This window comes from Rhamphochromis longiceps, linkage group LG11 (assembly GCF_057381845.1).
Source record: "Rhamphochromis longiceps isolate RC_006_pf linkage group LG11, R_longiceps_female_GT1.1, whole genome shotgun sequence".
NCBI classification, from domain to species: domain Eukaryota; kingdom Metazoa; phylum Chordata; class Actinopteri; order Cichliformes; family Cichlidae; genus Rhamphochromis; species Rhamphochromis longiceps.
This window is the reverse complement of record NC_140567.1, coordinates 237,699-254,316: the sequence shown is the minus strand read 5'-3', so window position 1 is coordinate 254,316 and position 16,618 is coordinate 237,699. Positions and strand designations below refer to the sequence as shown.

General features: G+C 41.1%; 1 protein-coding gene and 2 long non-coding RNA genes across 5 annotated transcripts in view; 1 reads left to right on the top strand and 2 right to left on the bottom strand.

Moving 5' to 3' along the window:
• cep162 (centrosomal protein 162) overlaps window positions 1-7,992 on the bottom strand; it is a 41,966-nt gene extending 33,974 nt beyond the window's left edge. For 2 of the 3 annotated variants that reach the window (XM_085421960.1, XM_085421963.1), the window contains exons 1-5: window positions 7,906-7,992; window positions 5,756-5,846; window positions 5,200-5,317; window positions 2,207-2,329; window positions 1,549-1,726 (exon numbers count right to left, since the gene is read on the bottom strand). In XM_085421960.1, the coding sequence (XP_085278086.1) occupies window positions 1,549-1,726; window positions 2,207-2,329; window positions 5,200-5,317; window positions 5,756-5,815 (479 nt within the window). In that variant the 5' untranslated portion in view covers window positions 5,816-5,846; window positions 7,906-7,992. The other variant, XM_085421962.1, reaches the window with a different exon arrangement.
• The window catches only part of LOC146658350 (uncharacterized), a 237,701-nt gene that overhangs the window by 62,709 nt on the left and 158,374 nt on the right, over window positions 1-16,618 (top strand). The window lies entirely within an intron of this gene.
• The window catches only part of LOC146658360 (uncharacterized), a 34,091-nt gene continuing 27,241 nt past the window's right edge, over window positions 9,769-16,618 (bottom strand). The window contains exon 3 of the long non-coding RNA XR_014913692.1: window positions 9,769-9,890. This is a non-coding gene — a long non-coding RNA (uncharacterized LOC146658360). The remainder of the gene's footprint in view (window positions 9,891-16,618) is intronic.

The window sequence follows — 16,618 nt, the reverse complement described above, 5'->3', positions numbered from 1 at the left end:
AGTATCTACCATGAAATTCAGTAAGTAGTTATGCAGTATAGCGGTCATCAGCAACAGATACGGGTATTTAATTGATTTACTTGTAATTCCTTTACTAATTGAAACAGTTAAAACTGTATTAAGTGATAATATTTGCTGAGCTTTATCAGACTAATATGTAATGCTAACAACTTTATAAAGGTTTGTATTTTTGGACGGTGGATCCCCAAAGTGACTCAAAGACAGACTCTCTGCAGCTGTCCACAAAACATTTTCACATAACCAGAGATGGGCAGTGTAATCCGATTACTTTTTTCGAGTAATGAGTAAAGTAAGGGGTTACTATTGCAAAAAAGGTAATTAGATTACTGTTAGCGAAAAAAAACCCTAAACGTCTGATCAAGCACCAAATACGCTGCTGCAGTGTGAAACTCACAGAGAAACTCGCGGATCCTTCCACTGACCGCTGTGACACACCTGCACCAGGGTAACCCTCCGCCTGCCCCACTCCTGATATACAGGTGAAAATAGAGCAACAGGACCGCTGAGTCTTTGACTTTATTTATTTTCTGCTGTGTTTTACTTGCATCTATTTGAAAGACTGAGTGTAAACACACAAATATTTTATTTTATGTGCTGGAATGTGCAGAAAATAGGTTTAAATGTTAAACTAATTTCTTCCAGTCAGAGAATGTTGCAGATAATTAAATTTTTGCTTGATGCATAAAGTTAAAAGATTAAAACTAATAAAACAAGTTTTAAAAAGAGACTTTTCCATTTGATTACATTTTGTATGATGGATTATGTAGAAAAAGTAGAATTGGGCTGAAAGATCTATTGTTTTTTTAGGGGATAAATCATGTTTTAAAAAGTAACTAAGTAACTAATTACTTTAAAAAAAAGTAATCAGTAAAGTAGCGTGATTACTTTTTTCAAGTAACTTGACCAACACTGCACATAACTGACTTTAACTGATTTTCAAATGTTTGAATATTTAGTTTGAGAAACGATTTCCTTTTTCCTAAATGCAATGAAAACCTGTTGTGTTGATGGCTGCTGCTGCTGCTGCTGCTGCTGCCACTCTGCACTCATGTACACAAACTGATTTAGATGTGAAAAGTTCTGATGGTCTTCTGTTAAGCTTTTGTTCATGTTTGAATCTCACTGCAAGAAGGAAATGCAGCACAGGAACTTTCTCTGTGTTCGAACAGGTTTTAGTGACGGGTGAATGAACACAGTGCTCAATGGAAACACAAGAGCTAAATGTGGCAAAATGAAGAGAGGTGAAATAAAGGATCATTTACTAGTGCTGAGGGGATGTAACAGAAAGAAAGAAAGTGTACTTTATTGGTCCCCGTGGGGAAAATCCCTCTCTGCATTTAACCCATTCACTCAGTGAAGCAGTGGGCAGCCACTGGGCGCCCGGGGAGCAGTGTGTAGGGACGGTACCTTGCTCAGGGGTACCTCAGGGTAGTTGTTCAGGGGAATCTAACCCCCGACCTTCCGATCATGGGGCCACCACTCTACCTGCTGAGCTATCCCTGCCCTAACACATAGCTGCTGACATGCCTGTAGTTGTTTGCAGGGGTAGAACGTGTTGAGTCCAGCTCCCTGTTCAGCTTGGAGTAGTCTATAGTAGATGAAGCTCCTGCCTCCAGCTGGGCAAAGAACCTGGCCTTCTCCTCTTCCTCCTCCAGAGTGTCTAAACCCACCGCGCTCATGTACACAGCTGGCACCGTCGCCGAGCCTGCACACACATTTAAACACAGCACTTCTCCACAAGACTCCTTCATGTATAGTGCTTTATGTGGGTGGACAATAACGGTGGAGCTACTCAGTGCTACATGCTCAAAAAAATGTTTTGCACCATTGCCATCCTGGTTACATAATAAAAGATGAAAAATGCTTTTTGATCTGGATCTGGGAGAACTGGAGTGCTAGCACAGTTTCTCCAAGCATGAATTTGTGTAACACCTTCTTAGCTGTCAGTACATTTCTGCAGCCTCCCAAATAAACTGGTAGTCTCACAAATTTCACTGAACATCTGTTTCTGTTCTTCATCGCATATTTTTCTTCTCGGGCTTCTTTCCATTTGAGCCTATTATTGATTTTCTTTCTTTTATAAAAAGTTTCTAAGCAGAGTTTTCTGCATGCTCCTCTGTTGTTTGCTTTTTAAATACCTTCACATATCGCTCTCGCTGGTTCGTCTGTGTGTTCAAGGACTCACCCTCTGTGTCTTTGTTGTCTCTCAGGACGAGGTCTTCCTCCTTTGAGTGAATACCTTCTGCCTCCTCATCCTCCTCTTGAATAGACTCAGACTTCCTTAAAGAAATCTGAGATTCCAACCGTGCTGACAGAAATAAAAACATCTTGATCTAAACAAATTAGGAAAAGCAACATCGATCCACCACCTGGGACCCAACAACACATCAGACACAGTCACCATAATAGAAACGATATTATTGGCTGAACAAAAGGCCCACGCTGCCACCTAGTGTAGGCATCAGCTCACTGACTGTCTTCATCAGATCATTTCAATTTTTTCTGTTTAGCCTGTGTCAGGTTTTAGGTGCTGTTGAAACATTTCTCGCTGTCTCATGTTATAGAATGACACCAACATTAACATGTACAGTAAGGTCCTATCATCACTTGAATAACCCAATCAGGGTGGCTGGTATCCCTGAGCAACATGCTGAGGCCACGTTGGTCTCTGATGCAGCCGAGTATGAATGTGTGTGAATGTTAGACAGAAAGCACTAAAACAAGAAGGACGTGCTGGTGTGAATGGGTGAAGTGAAGACAACGTACAAAAAATAAATAGTTATTCGAGTGACTGTCAGACGTTTAGCTGGATGCAACCCAACACATTCAGAACGCACTGGAGCAGCTTAGAGCACATTTAAGTTCAATATTAGCTCTAGTCTGAAAGGTTCCTGTTTATAGTTTCTTATGTATAACATTTTATAGTAAACAGTATAAATGTGTTCTTAAGATGTATTTATTATTGTTGTTATTTTAGTTTGATGAGTGGCTGCTTGCTGGTTTCTACCAGAGACACAAATCCCCTTCGAGGCTTTCGTTTGTATTAAATATGAGTAAACAGTAAAACATGTTCCCAACTGCTAACAAATACATCCTTGTGGTTTATGCAATGATAAAAACATGCGATTAAAAGAAGCTGCAATTCCTGCATTAGATGCATAAAATAACTGCAATGAAAAAGTCAGAACAAAGTCAATTACTCAAAAAAATGCATTTAGAAGCCACAATAAACAGGGCTGGGTTTAAAAGTAGCTCTTTGAATATAAATGTATTTTGCTAGAAACGCCAGAATCTCAGGGTAAAGCTTAGAAAACCGGCAGGCAGGTTTCATCCTTACAGAATCCACAGACATCCACATCACTCACACTCTCATAACACATACATGTAGGGCCTGCTACATGCTACATGGCATCCAGAGGACGGTCTGTGTATTCAGCCTCACCTCTGGCCGTGCTGGCACCTGCTGCTCTCTGGCAGCAGCACCATGCCCTCCCGTGTTTTAAATGCAAATGGCCTGTATTTATATAGCGCTTTACTAGTCCCTAAGGACCCCAAAGCGCTTTACATATCCAGTCATCCACCCATTCACACACATTCACACACTGGTGATGGCAGCTACATTGTAGCCACAGCCACCCTGGGGCGCACTGACAGAGGCGAGGCTGCCGGACACTGGCGCCACCGGGCCCTCTGACCACCACCAGTAGGCAACGGGTGACGTGTCTTGCCCAAGGACACAACGACCGAGACTGTCAGAGCCGGGGCTCGAACCGGCAACCTTCCGATTACAAGACGAACTCCCAACTCTTGAACCACGATCGCCCCACATGCACTTTAGAACAACACGCAGCAGCACTACACATGAGCAGGAGGAGGGAGGTTTGGGGTCTTCCCCATAAATTAGAAAACGCAGTTTTTGCGTTGCAGTGTGGAAAAGCTAAAGCCAAAACAGAGGCTTTCGAAAAATGATAACGCATTTTAGTCACATGATGCAGTCATGCGACCAATTCAACTAAGATGACGGACGGCATGGTGCAGCACTTGTTTAGTCTTTTCCCATTTTTCACAGCCCCGTTAAAGATTACTATCTGTTTGCACATGCTCCCCAAAGCTTTTCTTCAAAGAGGACCAAATGCTAATTTCGGCATATTTGTTTTGGTCTATATTCTCGCTCGCTTTTCAATTTTGTACTCTTGTGTTACTCGCAGCAACAACTCCACCTCATTGTTAGTCCATTTAAAAAACTCTGTGTTTTTCCTCGACATTTTGCCGCGACGTTTCAGAGAGTTGGAAAGTAAATAAACAGCAGACAGAAATGAGGCAGGTTGAATTGTCTCACGTTTCACGCATGAGCAGTACTGGAACGTAGGCGTTTTTAGTCGTTTCATTGTGGATGAAAAACTCGTCGGCTCCTGTGGACACGGAGCGTTTTTAGATGAAAACACCGTTTTCAAATTTATCCAGATTAGTGTAGACTAGGGCTGCCACGATTAGTCGACTAGTCACGATTACGTCGACTATCAAAACCGTCGACGACTGATTTAATAGTCGACGCGTCGTTTGAAGCTTTGTAAGATCCACTTCACTACTCAGGTTAAACATGATATATGAGTCACTTAGATAACTTAAAAATGTTATTTGTAATATGTAATGTTATCTTTTTTTTAGTATTTATTTGTTCCTGAGTAACTCGGTTTGGCTGAGATTAAAGTTTTTACACAGCTGAATAAACCTCAAGCAGACAGCTGATTATCAGAAGTGTGAGATGCTGGAGAGTTTACTCCGGTGTCCTGTTATATTTTAGATAGCAAGGAGTTTATTAAACTTCACCGAAACAATCTGCAAATTTCATTAAAATGTAATAAACTATCATCTTGTCTTTATTGTTAGTTAGCACCTTACACACTTAAAGCTGTAAGCTAATGATAGTTATATCAGAGCAGATGCTGCTGGTGCAATAAGCTGTACTTTTACGTCCAATGGATGATGATCTGATTAGTCGACTATCAGAATAATCGTTTGTGGCAGCCCTGGTGTGGACGCAGCCTAATTCATGTTTTTATTTACAGATTTCTGCATCTAAGAAAAAACCCCCACAAACAGAGAGAGAGGAGAGAATGATCTACAATAAAGCTAATGTCTCACATGTGCATGTGCTGGATGTTTTATCATTATTACCTGCTGCTGATCCTCCACCACTGAGTGCCTCATCTTGCCTCACTCTTGGTTTCTGGTTGCTTTTAGAGTGTGGCTGCTTGTCAGCAGCACCTAAATCCACAGAGTCATCTGAAACAGACTGACAAAGAGATGCTCTTAAGACAAAACTGTGGTTTCCTGTTTTTTATTGCTGATATAAAGGGACCACTGATCACGGTGACATTTTTGATATTACATACACAAAGAGCTCCCTCTGTTTGGCTGAGATACGAACACTTCTCAGTAAAATCACTTCTGATATTAGCCTTTCAGCACCAGCACAGTTCACATGCAGTCGGCGCTCTAAGGGGCGCTGACTGTAGGCTAATCTTTGCTTGTAAAGCTGGTCATTAATGTTTACAGGCAGTTCTAAATATAGCCCAAGAGGGGTACAGATGAAAAACCCACCACCCAAAATAATAAGTGACCATTTAGATTTTGATGATCAGAATCAGATGAATGAAAGACTTTATACGGGTAATTGATAGTGTGAGGATGATTTACAAACATCGGCACAGACGCATTAATGTTGCGTTACCTCTTTTAAGAACTGCTCAAACTGTGCATCCAGCTCTTCTTTGGTTAGTCTGCGAGACATAATCACGCTCACCTCATCCACCAGCAGGAAACTAGGAAAGAACAACACACAATAAAACATTTTTATGAACATTATGAGAAGCATCACCCTCACCTACTTAATGCTCAGTTACAAAGAGTCCATATGCCATTCACAGAATGCTATTTCTGTTTTGTTGCATCATTCAAATGAATGAGAATAGTGTATGAAATATGTGAGATAACTAGGGTTTTGGCCCGGGAAGGGCTTGAAACAATTCACCCTATGAATCATCCAAACACTAATGTTCTCATGTCCTTTCAAGATTTCAGGTTTTCATTTAACAGGAGCAGAAAGCCTGTTCAGAAGCACATCAGTGTAATTCACTGCAGGTCTGTTCACAACTACTAACGTGCACAAACCGCACGCAAGGCTGAGTGGACGTATGGATGTCACATGTTTTCATCACATTTGAAAAACACAGAACAGTTGTAACCGAACTGCCTGACCACAGCCAACTGTTCAAGGAGAATGCACTGCCCACAAGAACCCAACAAACCACTTAAGCATGTTCCTTTTAAAAATGTGTTCACAGGAGTCAAAACCATCCAAAGTCAGCGTCCTACCTCAACAAAATAAACTTTCCTATCCATCCAAATAAACTTCAAAGCACCTGTCAACCCATAGTAAGCACTTTGTGAAAGGCAATATCATTTCTGCTGGCTCATCTTGCTTTGACACTGTTTCACTGTATGAAATATCAAGATTGGAAGAATGCAGTGAAATGAAATGAAACATCGTTCAGTTGGTTGTATAAATTCTAAGTCGTTTCTTATAGAGACAACATTTATTTCTAAACGGTTTTAAACCAGAATTTTCAGACAAAATAGCATTTCTGTTACTATTTAGGGTGATTTTTTCTTCTTTGAAAAGTTACTGCGTTGCCTATAGTGGAGACTGATAAGGAATACACCTACTAGAAAATATGACACACTGTACTGTTGGTATATTACGTGCAGAAAACAGATTAGAAAACATAATGTTCTGTCCAAACACCCCAAACTACCATTACTTTAATGAGTGAAACACTGTGGTGTGTTTTGCATCACATTTGAGAGAAACCGAGTCCCCACTTTGACTGTGAATGGATCTTTACTAGGTCAAAAACACTTAATGATGACAAAGCAAAGTCTTCAACCATAGATGGAGTTTGCTCAGTTGTCATGGAGATATCTCTTACGGCCATTTCACACCTGAATTATCGCCATGGCAACTGAGCAAACCATGCTGCTAATGAAGACTGAACTGAGTAGTTTCTTGAGTTATGATTACCTTATTAAATAAAACAGATTTTTCATATTAACTTTGACAACATTTTCGATGTGAGGCTCAAAATGATCCAAATATAAAGTGAAAAGACTCACTCGCCTAGCAGGTCAATCTTTTCTTCACTGTAACACGAGTATAACGTCAAACCATCATTACGCTTATTAACAACACAAATAGTCAAATATTTGCGGCTTTCACACTTATTTGACTTGGCTCTGATTCATATTGTTTAATTACTACATATGTGTTTTGTCAGGTTTCATTAGGTATGTGTGTTTGTGAAGGGGTTTTTCTGTAAAGCAAATTTACCTGTGGGTATAAATAAAGTAATCTTAACCTGGGTTTCTACGAGCACCATCAAGTGTTTTTCGACAACAGATTCTAAAATACTCTCACGCATCTTCGAATCTGTAATTCTCATTCAACTTAATTATACCTAATAATGTCTACTTTTGTTAGTGTTTTGTAAAGAATCGTTTCAGCAAATGAGTTTAATACTTCACTCTTATTGCCTGTTCTTATTGTCCTTATCTAAACGTTATGCTGCTTTGTTGTTTATTAGTTGCCCCTTGGGGATAAATAAATTCTGATTCTGATACTTTGTGACTGGGTTTTATTTTGAAAATGAACTAACTTACTTCCGGTACTTTCGGGCGCCTTAAAGCCAACTGCAGCCGCAGTTTATCTTGTAACGCTAGCTGGCTAAAGAGAAGAGCTATTCCCCTACTGCATCTGCTGCATCTTGAGTAGCTTAGCTGTGTCGCTCCTGTATCAGCACAACTCACATAACACAATGGACTTACTCAGCTGAACACTTGTTGAAACGTCTCCTCTGTTTGTTGTCTTAAATTGCCTGACGCAACCCGATTGGCTGACCCGATGCGTCACAGACCAACGACTACAGAAATAAATTCACGACCTTTCAAAAACTGAAAGCAAAGCGTCTCTATCGCCCCCTGGTGTCGGGCGGCAGGGTGGCTGTTAAACTGGTCATACTAAAACAATAAAGCTAACCTCAGCCATTAGTAGTAACTCTCGTCTGGCTGATTTATTCTATTAGTTTTATTTTGATTAATAACCTGATTCTATAAGATGAGGCATTTGATTGGCAGCTGCTGTCACAGAGAAACATGCTTATGTCTGTTTGGAAAGCTTGCTGAAAGTCAGTCAGTGTGTCATTGTTTTACTAATACTTTTTTCACTAAGATGAGTCCATTTTCACATTTTGTATCTAATTTCTTTGTGATGACTTAAGAGATGATGAATCCATTATCAATTTGCAAGTTCTAAATACATTTTACTGACCACTATATGATTACTGTGATATTTGTGTTATACAAATGTTACACTAACAAAAAACATTTGACAGTCAACACAAACAGTTATTATCTTCAGACTTTTTTCATATGTATTTACTAACATTTCCTGTAGTTAGAACTTGAGATCAAACCTCACCGTGCAGCTTTTTCTATCTTAATGGAAGTATGGTTTCAAGTTCAGGAGAAGTTTTTAACTGCAGTCTCAGTGGGCCAAAACTAGTGTCTCTGGATCCATATAATCTCTCTTTACAACTGCCTCACCGGCTCTGTTCCACACAACCTTGCACACACTCCCCCAGCTGTGTGACAGGGATACTAGCTGGAACAAGAACGCATACATGGTGCTCCATTTTGCTGACCATCATTCCAGTTTATCTGACAGACATTACCCATAATTTTGTGCACAGTAAGCACAATACACTCATACCATATAGCTTAGCTTGTAAAGTAACAGAGGAAGCATTAAATGAGCGTGCTTTCCTCCTGCCTGGGTGTTTGGTACGCAGGGGCCACTACTGAAAACAGGAAGCCTGTGCAGACGGTAATCAACACAATGCAAAAAATCACTGGCTGCCCTCTGCCTCACCTGGAGGCCATTGCCAGATCCTCCAGCCTCAGTAAAACCAGGGTAACCCCTTGCACCCCGTAACCCTTTTCTCACATACGAACTCTATACACAGACCTTTTGCACTGCTTCCAAGCACTTTACTCTCCATTGTGTGCCTTTCTCTTGTTTTGTATATATTCCTCTTGACTGTATATATATCAGTTCATTTGCTATTTATTCCTGATGTCTTTACTATTTATATTTTTTTAATCCTCCACAGTTGGCATGGAGCACCCATGATTTTGTTGTACATGTGCAATGACAATAAAGGGCTATTCTATTATATTCTACTGCATTTGAGTTTCATAAAGTTATTTATCCAGAACTACTCCTGGAAATACTTGTGTTTTACACCACATCACTAGACATCCTTAAGGCTTTTTGAGAGAGGATTTCTTAAGAAAAATATCACCTGCTACCAGAACAACTCACTGATAGTTGTCAAGAGTTAAGTTCAGGAAAGATATTCACAGATACAACAAAACAGATAAAGTGTTTAACACACAACTTACAAACAAATGCTTCAAATTGTCACTAGGGGTGAATGTGAGAGTGTGAATGGTTGTCTGTCCCTGTGTGTTGGCCCTGCGACAGACTGGCGACCTGTCCAGGGTGTACCCTGCCTCTCGCCCTATGACAGCTGGGATAGGCTCCAGTGCCCCCCGCGACCCTGAAAAGGAGAAGCGGAAACGAATGGATGGATGGATTGTAATATATGAGAATAATGAGAGTATTATTACCATTTCTGCTGCAGCAGATGGTGGAGGTGGAGAGCTGATGAGCATCTGCAAAATGATGCATTGTTCCGCCTGCCATCTCCGTCTGAGAGAGCACAAGCTATGCCCCATTAGCTCTGAATACACTGGCAGGGAAAAAGAGGGAGAGATTCGCTGAAAAAAGGTACAAAAATAATATAGAAGGAAGAGTTAACACTAGCTGCTTATGCTAAAAATGCTTTCATGCATGTGTACTGCTAAAATGATGCGTTAAGTTCAAAACAACTAACTAGTTCTGGTTCTCTCCGCATTGTTTGGTCGTGGAATGTCAGGGCTTAGAGACGGTGCCATCTCACGCTCCTGCGCTGTCCTCTTGTGAGATCGGTGAGCAAACTATTTTACCTGTTCATTGTTTATTTGCACTTATTATGAGTTCACTGTGAGTAAAATGTTTGTAGTGTTTAGTGTTTTTACTGGAGAAATAGGTTACAATGTTTTGTGGAAATCTTTATTTGCTGAACAAAACTTGAGGCGATGCCCTACAGTTGTGTTTTCTTCAAAATGTGATTGAAATTGTAAATATTTTAACTACTGAAAAGACTGAAGAAGCCCTTGAAACCAATGCAACGATTATTACATATTTCACAGTTTTATTTTCAGTTGTAAACATGGTTAATGTTACAAACAGTACTTTTATGTGCTAACAGTGTGTGAAGTGTGATAATTTGGAAACTCAGTGTTTCCTATGACACTGTTGTTGACAGGTCAGGGTTTCTTTTCGATGCATTAGAATGGATCTGATATTGATGGCGAGCCAATCCCACCGACAGACCAGTTGATTTTGTTCCTGTGCTGCACGGCACACACACACACACACACACACACACACACACACACACACACACACACACACACACACACACACACACATTCCCCTGGACCTTTGGACATTTTACTTTGAGGAGTTTTACAGACATCTCCACACACAGGAAGTGGATTTGGTGTGGGCAAGTTGGACCTGTTCCTCCAAATTAAGGTTTTGTTGCAACTAGCTAACAAGGTCTATGCAATGTCAAATGAATGTTGCCATTTGGACTTTTGTCTTTGAAATTGTGGTTTATTTTGAACTGGAAACCTCAATTATACATTTAGAAGGGTGTACCCAGGGGGTTTCCGGTATGTGTAAGGTGAGAGCTCCCAGACTCACTAACCAAAAATCCCCAAATTTACTCGAATTATTACTCTGACAGCATTTTACACTAATGGAGGGGAAAACTGGTCGTAAACAGAGAGGCAAGACACAGATGATGACAGCGACGAGGGTATAGATGGCCTGCAAGCTAGCATCCGTGCTATCCACGAAGAGCTAAAAGCTACCAGGTTGGACATGAAAACAGACCTGAAAAATTTCAAAGATGCCTTCTCCACGGAACTTACGTGTTTTAGAAAAGATATTGATAACATATTAAACGAAATTGTCAGAGACATAAAGGACACAATAAGTAGAGTGGATGGGGCAGAAGGGAGGGTGGCGGAGGTGGAGGAGTGGGCTACCGTAGCTAACGAGGTTCTGCTTCAAGCTATTCAAGCACAAGAAAATATACAAGCTAAACTGACAGACCTGGAAGCCCGATCACGAAGAAACAACATTCGTGTTTATGGAATCCCAGAACACACGGAAGGGAACAACCTACGGGAGTTCTTGGAAACATTTATTAAATCGGAGTTGTCCCTAAGTGATACTGAGCTGGGAATGCAAAGATGTCATAGAGCTCTCAGCCCGAAGCCACCGCCGAATGCCAGCCCCCAGTCAATAGTGATTTACTTTCTGAAGTACAGAATTAAAGAACTGGTGCTCTGCTCTGCTTGGAAAAAGAAAGGTCTTTCTGAACGGAGTGAGAATCTACTTTGACCAGGACTATCCCACTGAAATTCAACAGAAAAGAAAGGCTTACGCCCCCATCAGAAAAGGAAGGTTCTGAGCTCCGCGGGAGAACAGGCCCAATCCATGGATGCAACACAGGAAAAGCTGAAGCACCTTTCCTGGAAGACAGCAGAGACAGCGGGATGCCGGAACCGTGATGAACATCAAGAGAGAGCGAAGATGATGTTCTAGGCATTTCGACATGAACCAAGGGACACAGTTTGATCATGTTCTAAGCTGAATAGTTGAGAAATTCAGTTTCTCTACCGATTTGACTTTTCCTGGGTAAGGATTGACATTTCAGCCTTACACTGTACACAATACAATTTAGTGTAAACGTTTAGGTTTCATTTTACACCTAAATATATACTGAAAGTTAAATGTCTGCCTTAGAGTACTTAGAGATTAAAACACTGTTTGATTGTTTGATTACTTCTTACTTTGTGGTATTTTGTTTATGCATAACCTCAGGAGACGTCACTTTACACAGGAGAGGCCGCTTGTGAAACGACAGCTTTCCTCTCCAAAGGGTTTTTGGGGAATTCTGTTTTTTAGTCGAAACCACAGTTCTCTCATTTGTTCTGTTTTAGTTAAAGTTCAAGTTTCAAATTTTGAAATCAAATTTATGTTGTGTGTGGGTGTTTTTTGTTTATTTGTTGTTGTTTATTTGTTTTGTTTTTTGTTTTGTTTTATCACCCAGGTCTTACAAGGTAAATGCTCTGACTTATACAAGACATGTCATTTTAAGAGTACAGTTTAGTAACACTTAATGTTAATAGGGTTAGGGTTAAAAGAGGTAAGCTCTTTGCTTATAGAACAGTTACAAAAATTAAAAATCCACTAAGACCTATTCCCACAAACCCGAAGATATAGAAGAATCTTTTGCATCACATTACAAAGAGCTTTACACTCAACCCCAAATAATGGATTCATCACTAGTGAAAGGATTTCTGGAGTCTCTAGATTTGCCTTCCATAGGAGAAGAACAAAACAAAATACTAACGCAAGAGGTTACTAACGCAGAACTTGATAAAGCTATATCTAGGCTGAAGACAAAGTGCCAGGAGCAGATGGATTCCCTGCAGAATGGTTTAAGCGGTATAGGGACCTTTTGTCACCAGTGCTGTTAAAATGTTTTAATTATATCTTGAAGGGAGGAGAGACTCCAGTATCCTGTAAACAAGCTATCCTATCTGTGATTCCAAAGGAGGGAAAGGACAGATCAGAGTGCACCTCATATAGACCTATCTCAGTCTTAAATATAGATTACAGAATATTTACTTCAATCATTGCAAGAAGACGGAAAAATATTAGTCCCGACTTGATCGACCACGACCAAACGGGTTTCATAAAATATAGACAAACACAGGACAAGAAGAGCATTATACCTAATAAATATTATGAGTCAAAATCAATTTATATCAGTTGCTTTGAGTTTGGATGCAGAGAAAACCTTTGATGTGGTGCAATGGGAATTTCTTTATCTAAAACAGTTTGGCTTCAAAGAGCAGATCATAGGCTGTTTGAAATCGCTATACAGTTGTCCAACTGCGCGGATTAAAATGAATGGAAATCTGTCCAGGACAATTATACTGGAGAGAGGATGTCGTCAGGGGTGCCCCCTAAGCCCTACCTTGTTAGCATTTTTTATAGAGCCCCTGGCTCAATGTATTAGAGAAGACCAGAAAATCGAGGGCATTCAGGTTAAAGGAGTGGAGTATAAAATATGCTTATACGCAGATGACATACTTTTGACCTTGTCAAATCCGGACTCTAGTCTTCCCAAACTGATGATGCGCCTTGAACCGTTTAGCCAATTCTTGGGTTACAAATTAAATATACACAAAAACCAAACTCTAACTTACAACTATGTACCAAAAGAAAACATACGTAAAATGTATGATTTCAAATGGAATACTAACAAACTGACATATCTTGGAGTCATTATACCAAAGGATTTGACAGAAATTTATAACTTAAATTATAATGCCATCACACAAAATATAAAAGTGGACGCTTTACACATCCACACACAGGTGTTGGCAAGCTACATTGTAGCCACAGCCACCCTGGGGCGCACTGACAGAGGCGAGGCTGCTGGATTCATGTTTTAGTCCTGGACACTGATGCTTGTTTGTTTGAAAGGACACAGATGGCACTTTTGTTCCTTCTTTCCTTACTTTTTGTGACTTTGATGCTTCATCTGCTGCTCTTCACTCTGTTAGTTTGGACTGATTTCACTCACATTCACTTTTTTACTTTGTTTTCAAAGAACTGTTGAGATTTTTGAGTATGAAGAAGCTTCCAGGCAGAAAGCAGAACAAAGAGCTGAACATCAAGAAGAAACAAGAACAAGATGGCAGTTTTAATGGCCGAGCAGGGAAGGGAAAACAGATGAGGGCACTGTGGGAGTAACTCAAAGCAGGAGGAGAGTGTGAGGACACCTACTGGCTGGATGTGGAGTGACAGCAGATGGATTGAAGAAGTGAAAACAACAGAGGGATGAGACAGGAACATAGACTGGGGGCACTTGAATTGAATTGAATTGAATTCTCGACATTCAACTGACCCACAACAGACTCCTTGTGGCTCTGAAAGCAGCCTCTAGCTAAAGAAGCATTAGGAGGTCATTTGCATTATCTCTGCTATGGTTCCTTTTTCACACCAACATTTATCATCTGATTTCCTCTATTTAAAATCAGTTGGAAGCTTCCTTTTAAAGAGCTGCTCTCACATAACTGATTACATACACATTCTGCTGGCTTCTGAACCCGAAACATGTGAAGTAGCACATCATGGTTCTATCTTGAGATGCAAATGAGGAGACTTCACTCAGGCAAGTCTGCTGGACCAGACGGAGTGAGTCCCCTTGTCCTCAAGGCCTGTGCCCCCCAGCTGTGTGGAGTCTTTCATAAACTGTTTATGCTGAGTCTGAGTCTGCAGAGGGTCCCGGTGATGTGGAAGACATCATGCCTCGTCCCTGTACCAAAGACGCCTCGTCCCAGTGGCCCCCAGGATTACAGGCCCGTGGCACTGACCTCCCACATCATGAAGACCCTGGAAAGGCATCCTGGACCAGCTGCGACCCATAGTAAGACCACATCTGGATCCCCTTCAGTTCGCTTATCAGCCTCGTCTCGGAACAGAGGACGCCATCATCTACCTGCTCAATCGTGTCTACACCCATCTGGACCAGCCCGCGAGCACTGTGAGGGTCATGTTTTTTGACTTTTCCAGTGCTTTCAACACCATCAGGCCGACCCTCCTGGGTGATAAGTTAGCAGCGATGCAGGTGGATGCTTCTCTGGTGTCCTGGATTGTTGATTACCTGACAGGAAGACCACAATATGTACGTCTCCCACAGTGTGTGTCTGACAAGGTGATTAGCAACACAGGGGCACCACAGGGGACTGTCCTCTCCCCCTTCCTCTTCACCCTCTACACCACAGACTTCAGCCACTGCACAGAGACCTGCCATCTTCAGAAGTTTTCTGATGACTCTGCGGTGGTTGGATGCATCAGCAGGGATGATGAGACAGAGTACCGGGCTGTGGTCGACTCCTTTGTCACGTGGTGTGAGCAGAATCATCTGCAGCTCAACGTGGCAAAGACCAAGGAACTGATCGTGGACTTCAGGAAGACCAGGAAACACTTGACCCCTGTTTCAATCCAGGGGGTCAGTGTTGACATTGTGGAGGACTATAAATACCTTGGAGTACACATTGACAATAAACTGGACTGGGCTAAAAACACCACAGCACTTTACAGGAAGGGCCAGAGTCGTCTCTATTTTTTGAGGCGACTGAGGTCCTTCAACATCTGCCAGAAAATGCTGAGGATTTTCTATGAGTCTGTTGTGGCCAGTGCGATCCTCTATGCTGTTGCATGCTGGGGGAGCAGGCTGAGGGTCGCAGATGCCAACAGACTTAATAAACTGATCCGTAAGGCCAGCAATGTTGTGGGGATGGAGCTGGACTCCCTCAAGGTGGTGTCGGAGAGGCGGATGCTGTCCAAGATAAAGACAATGTTGGATAACACCTCCCACCCACTCCATGACATGTTGGTCAGTCACAGGAGCTCGTTCAGTGAGAGACTGAGATTACCGAAAAGCACCACTGAACGACACAGGAAATCATTCCTGCCTGTGGCCATCTCCCTGTACAACGCATCCACTTAACACACTGTTTGCTGCTACAGCTACACATGTTTCTTTTCCAACTATTTATTTATAAGTGACTTATGTATGTATGTATGTATATATATGTATATATTGTACTATTCTTAGTTAGCGTATTGTCTGTCTTGTCTTAATGTTGGTTTAAAATGGAGCACTGTAACAAAAAATAATTTCCCCCAGGGATCAATAAAGTATTCTGATTCTGATTCTGATTCTGATATCTTCCTGTGTTGTTAAACGTGGAGCTATTAATGATTGGTTGACGCATGTTAGTCTGCTGAAAGCTGTGATTGTTGCATGCATGAATCAACTAAAGTGGAAACATATCAGGTCATCAGACCTGTGGTAAAAAGACTATTTCTTCTGTTTTGTTATTCCTTCTCTCTGAAGCAACTTTCAGCACAAACTGTGGTCCAGCAGTAGGTGGAAGTGTCACATGAACAATAACCACAGTGGAGCAGACCAGTTCAAACTGGTACGTCACTCAGGTTTCACCAGCAGTCACTTTGGTCAGCAATGCTCAGACAACATAATGCATAAACACTCACAAAGAGGCTAACATGCATGGGACTGTCATTGGTAGGTTTCCTCAGGGTAAAATTCGACTTCTGTAGTTCACAAATCCTTCTTATAAAGATTTGAAATAATTAACATTAATACTGATGTCAGAACAACTACAGGCTTTTGTTTGTTGTCACTGGTAGATTCTTTTTAATACAGATAATTCTGAAGCGTTTTTCCTGAGATGTTGTTAATAACTAATAATGGATCAT